Here is a 6,000-nt window from a genome sequence, read left to right as displayed (position 1 = left end):
TTAAAGGTACTCTGTATCCCTATGGGGACCGCGCACGGCATCACCTCAGCTTTGCTGGGTGTGCTAGTGCACCGGGGACCGCGGTGCTGACCGGGTCTATATGTGCCATTACACACTCAGCGTCGCTGAGTGTGTTTATATGTAAGGGCTACCGCACTGACCGCCGTTGCCACGGGACACTGCGGCGCGGCTGGGACTTGTAGTTCGCCGGGGACTTTCACGCGACCGCGCTTTTACGGCGGCCGCGTTTATTACTACAGTCCCCGGCTTCATTGCGGCCTAGTTTCTCTTTTTCTCTCCCGCCCTCAGCCCTGACAGGCAGGGGAAGGGCGGGACGCTGCACGGAGCGAGCAGCAATGAGGGCTGGAGTATGATTTACATGCTTCACTCCCCTCACTATGCACAGTGTGAGCGCCCGTTTCGCGCTCTTTCCAGGCCACGCCCACAGCTTCCTCAGCTCGTCAGGACGCCGCAGCCATTCCTGTCAGCTCCACCGACGCTGCAGAGAGGGACATATTCATGGGAGACCCAGACACGGTCTCTGGTGGCCTCACAACCGCTTAGGCGGCTGGTAAGCAGCACATGTGGTGCTAGCCCCATGGTGCTGTATTGTATTGGTACATTATTTGTGTACTGTATATAATTTACACTGTATGAGCACAGTTCTTTCTGGCTATATACCCTATTGTGTTACTCAGGGAAAACTATAGCATGGCGCCCACAAAAGGCAGGGGTGCCAAAACACAGGCTTATTATGTTGCCTGCGCCGCATGTAAGACCCAGCTACCGGCAGGTTCCACTGACCCTCATTGTGTACAGTGTTCGACCCCTGTGACACTTCCTCAGCCGGATCCTCTGCTAAGAGGGGCCAGGGGGAGCCACCTGTTGACAATGTCCAGGTGACGGGGACTGAGTTTGCAGCCTTTAAGGATCAACTCTCTGAGACTATGGCTAAGATACTAGAAGCCTTGCAGTCCAGACCGGTATCTCAGCAAAGGGACTCTGTTGAATCATTGTTCCCTGACCCCCCTCAGTTGGACCAACAATGTCCTCACGGGGTATCTCATACATCCCAGACGGAGGGTTCGGACTTAGAACCTAGCCCCAGATCGTCTAAGCGGGCCCGCTTAGAATTTCCCTCGACATCATATTGTTTAGGGTCTCAGCGGGGGGATTCTCTGGTTGATGATGCGGAGACAGCTGATCAGGATTCTGATCCTGGGAGCGCTCTCAATCTTAATTCTCCAGACGGGGACGCCATAGTGAATGATCTTATTGCATCCATTCATCAGTTGCTGGATATTCTTCCCTCAGCCCCTCCGGCGGAGGAGTCAGATTCTCAGCAGGAGAAATTTCGCTTCAGGTTCCCCAAGCGTACACAGAGTATGTTTCTAGACCACTCTGATTTCAGAGAGGCAATCCAGAATCACCATGCTTGTCCGGATAAGCGTTTCTCTAAGCGCCTTAAGGATACACGTTATCCTTTTCCCCCGGAAGTGGTTAAAGGTTGGATTCAATGTCCCAAAGTGGATCCTCCAATCTCCAGACTGGCGGCTAGATCCATACTTGCAGTGGAAGATGGGGCCTCGCTTAAAGATGCCACTGACAGGCAGATGGAGCTCTGGATGAAATCCATCTATGAAGCTATCGGAGCTTCTTTTGCCCCAGCTTTCGCGGCCGTATGGGCGCTACAAGCTATATCAGCAGGCCAAGCGAAAATTGAAGCGGCCGCGCCACAAGTGGCTTCCATTACCTCCCAGACCTCGGCAATTGCGTCTTACGCTATGAATGCTGTCCTGGACTCGGTGAGCCGTACAGCAGTTGCGACCGCCAATTCGGTAGTAGTCCGCAGGGCCTTGTGGCTACGGGAGTGGAAGGCAGATTCCGCTTCCAAAAAGCGTTTAACCGGTTTGCCAATTTCTGGCGACAGGCTCTTTGGCGAGCGCCTGGATGAAATCATCAAACAATCCAAGGGAAAGGATACATCCTTACCCCAGCCCAAGCAGAACCTCTCCCAACAGAGGAGAGGGCAGTCGAGGTTTCGGTCCTTTCGGGGCGCGGCAGGTCCCAATTCTCCTCGTCCAAAAGGTCTCAGAAAGAACAAAGGAACTCTGATGCATGGCGGTCTAAGTCACGTCCTAAAAAGGCCATTGGGAGCACCGCTAACAAAGCGGCTGCCTCATGACTTTCTACCTCCTCTAGTAGCATCCTCGGTCGGTGGCAGACTCTCCCGCTTTTGCGACACCTGGCTGCCACAAATAAAAGACCGCTGGGTGAGAGACATTCTCTCTCACGGTTACAAGATAGAGTTCATCTCTCGTCCCCCGACTCGATTCTTCCGGTCCTCTCCGCTTCCCGAGCGAGCCGAGGCTCTTCGGCAGGCGCTGGGCACCCTGAAGGCAGAAGGAGTGGTGGTCCCTGTTCCTCTTCAGCAACAGGGCCACGGTTTTTACTCCAACTTGTTTGTGGTCCCAAAGAAGGACGGGTCCTTCCGTCCTGTCCTGGACCTGAAACTTCTCAACAAACACGTAAAGACCAGGCGGTTCCGGATGGAATCCCTCCGTTCCGTCATCGCCTCAATGTCCCAGGGAGATTTCCTTGCATCGATCGATATCAAGGATGCTTATCTCCACGTTCCGATTGCCCCAGAGCACCAACGCTTCTTGCGCTTCGCCATGGAAAACGAACACCTGCAGTTCGTGGCACTACCATTCGGCCTGGCAACAGCCCCACGGGTTTTCACCAAGGTTATGGCTACTGTAGTAGCGGTCCTCCATTCTCAGGGTCATTCTGTGATCCCGTACTTGGACGATCTGTTGATCAAGGCACCCTCTCAAGAGGCATGCCAACACAGCCTCGACGTTACCCTGGAGACTCTCCAGAGTTTCGGGTGGATCATCAATTTTCCAAAGTCAAATCTGACACCGGCCCAATCGCTGACGTACCTTGGCATGGAGTTTCATACCCTCTCAGCGATAGTGAAGCTTCCGCTGATCAAACAGCAGTCACTACAGAAAGGGGTACAGTCTCTCATTCAAGGCCAGTCACACCCCTTGAGGCGCCTCATGCACTTCTTGGGGAAGATGGTGGCAGCAATGGAGGCAGTTCCTTTCGCGCAGTTTCACCTGCGTCCCCTTCAATGGGACATCCTACGCAAATGGGACAGGAAGCCGACGTCCCTCGACAGGAACGTCTCCCTCTCTCAGGCGACCAAAGCCTCCCTTCGGTGGTGGCTTCTTCCCACTTCATTATCGAAGGGGAAATCCTTCCTTCCCCCATCCTGGGAAGTAGTTACGACAGACGCGAGTCTGTCAGGATGGGGAGCGGTTTTTCTCCACCACAGGACTCAGGGTACGTGGACCCGGCAAGAGTCCTCGCTTCAGATCAATGTTCTGGAAATTCGGGCAGTGTATCTTGCCCTGAAAGCGTTCCAGCAGTGGCTGGCAGGCAAGCAGATCCGAATTCAGTCGGACAATTCCACAGCGGTGGCATACATCAATCACCAAGGCGGCACACGCAGTCGTCAAGCCTTCCAGGAAGTCCGGCGGATCTTGATGTGGGTGGAAGCCACGTCCTCCACCATATCCGCAGTTCACATCCCAGGCGTGGAAAACTGGGAAGCAGATTATCTCAGTCGCCAGGGCATGGACGCAGGGGAATGGTCCCTTCACCCGGACGTGTTTCAGGAGATCTGTTGCCGCTGGGGGGTGCCGGACGTCGACCTCATGGCGTCCCGGCACAACAACAAGGTACCAATGTTCATGGCACGGTCTCAAGACCCCAGAGCTCTGGCGGCAGACGCCTTAGTTCAGGATTGGTCGCAGTTTCAGCTCCCGTATGTGTTTCCTCCGCTGGCACTGTTGCCCAGAGTGTTACGCAAGATCAGGGCCGACTGCCGCCGCGCCATCCTCGTCGCTCCAGACTGGCCGAGGAGGTCGTGGTACCCGGATCTGTGGCATCTCACGGTCGGCCAACCGTGGGCACTACCAGACCGAACAGACTTGCTGTCTCAAGGGCCGTTTTTCCATCTGAATTCTGCGGCCCTCAACCTGACTGCGTGGCCATTGAGTCCTGGATCCTAGCGTCTTCAGGATTATCTCAGGATGTCATTGCCACTATGAGACAGGCTAGGAAACCAACGTCCGCCAAGATCTATCACAGGACGTGGAAAATTTTTCTGTCATGGTGCTCTGCTCAGGGTTTTTCTCCCTGGCCATTTGCATTACCTACTTTTCTGTCCTTCCTTCAATCTGGACTGGAAAAGGGTTTGTCGCTTGGTTCCCTTAAGGGACAAGTTTCTGCGCTCTCGGTGTTTTTCCAGAAGCGCCTAGCTAGACTTCCACAGGTACGCACGTTCCTGCAGGGAGTTTGTCACATTGTTCCACCTTACAAGCGGCCGTTAGAACCCTGGGATCTGAACAGGGTGCTGATGGTTCTTCAGAAACCACCATTCGAGCCAATGAAAGATATCTCTCTCTCACGCCTTTCGCAGAAGGTGGTCTTCCTAGTAGCAGTCACCTCTCTTCGGAGAGTGTCTGAGCTAGCAGCGTTGTCATTCAAAGCCCCTTTTCTGGTGTTTCACCAGGACAAGGTGGTTCTACGTCCGGTTCCGGAATTTCTCCCTAAGGTTGTATCCCCCTTTCATCTCAATCAGGATATCTCCTTACCTTCTTTTTATCCTCATCCAGTTCACCAATGTGAAAAGGATTTGCACTTGTTAGATCTGGTGAGAGCACTCAGATTCTACATTTCTCGTACGGCGCCCCTGCGCCGCTCGGATGCACTCTTTGTCCTTGTCGCTGGCCAGCGTAAAGGGTCACAGGCTTCCAAATCAACCCTGGCTCGGTGGATCAAGGAGCCAATTATCGAAGCTTACCGTTCGGCTGGGCTTCCGGTTCCCTCAGGGCTGAAGGCCCATTCTACCAGAGCCGTGGGCGCGTCCTGGGCTTTGAGGCACCAGGCTACGGCTCAGCAGGTGTGTCAGGCGGCTACCTGGTCGAGCCTGCACACTTTCACGAAACACTATCAGGTGCATACCTATGCTGCGGCGGATGCCAGCCTAGGTAGACGAGTCCTTCAGGCGGCGGTTGCCCACCTGTAGGAAAGGGCCGTTTTACGGCTCTCTTACGAGGTATTATTTTACCCACCCAGGGACTGCTTTTGGACGTCCCAATTGTCTGGGTCTCCCAATAGAGCGAAAAAGAAGAACGGAATTTTGTTTACTTACCGTAAATTCCTTTTCTTCTAGCTCTAATTGGGAGACCCAGCACCCGCCCCTGTTTTTTTGTGTACACATGTTGTTCATGTTGAATGGTTTCAGTTCTCCGATGTTCCTTCGGATTGAAGTTACTTTAAACCAGTTTGTAATTATATTTCCTCCTTCTTGCTTTTGCACCAAAACTGAGGAGCCCGTGGGAGCACGGGGGGTGTATAGGCAGAAGGGGAGGGGCTTAACACTTTTGAGTGTAATACTTTGTGCTGCCTCCGGAGGCATAGCCTATACACCCAATTGTCTGGGTCTCCCAATTAGAGCTAGAAGAAAAGGAATTTACGGTAAGTAAACAAAATTCCGTTCTTTCCAGAAAAACATACCATCGGTGGTAGAGCCGATTACTTTTTCCAGCTGATGTGAGGATATTCCTTGCCCGGTTCCTGCTGACATTAGATCAGGGTCATTGTCTGGAGTAGCCTAATTGAGATATTTCCTTGATAGTAATTTAGGAACAGAGACTATTGATAATAGGTTAGAAGATCTCTTGTCCCATGTTTCCATATGTTTACAGTTTCCCTTTTTTCCTTAGTTATTGTTATTTCTTTTATCTTATCTGGATATTTAGCACTTTAATCTTCCTAATATTCTTATTTAATGTGTTACTTTAGGAGATCAGCCGCTTGTTGTTCAGTTCGCTGCTAAAGATGCCCAGGTTTTAGCAGATGCTGCTCTTCTTGTCTGCCCTTTTGCTGGAGGGATCGATCTCAATTGTGGATGTCCTCAGAGGT

At 52.6% G+C, this 6,000-nt stretch overlaps 1 protein-coding gene across 1 annotated transcript in view; it reads left to right on the top strand.

Annotated features, from left to right (window-relative positions):
* The window catches only part of DUS4L (dihydrouridine synthase 4 like), a 43,394-nt gene that overhangs the window by 11,590 nt on the left and 25,804 nt on the right, over positions 1 to 6,000 (top strand). Inside the window, exon 2 of the mRNA XM_075343477.1 lies at positions 5,881 to 5,998. Within this exon, the coding sequence (XP_075199592.1) occupies positions 5,881 to 5,998 (118 nt within the window). The remainder of the gene's footprint in view (positions 1 to 5,880; positions 5,999 to 6,000) is intronic.

The sequence above is a fragment of the Anomaloglossus baeobatrachus genome, chromosome 4 (assembly GCF_048569485.1).
Source record: "Anomaloglossus baeobatrachus isolate aAnoBae1 chromosome 4, aAnoBae1.hap1, whole genome shotgun sequence".
Classification (NCBI taxonomy): domain Eukaryota; kingdom Metazoa; phylum Chordata; class Amphibia; order Anura; family Aromobatidae; genus Anomaloglossus; species Anomaloglossus baeobatrachus.
The sequence above is the reverse complement of the archived record's forward strand: the minus strand, read 5'-3'. Positions and strand labels throughout refer to the sequence as shown.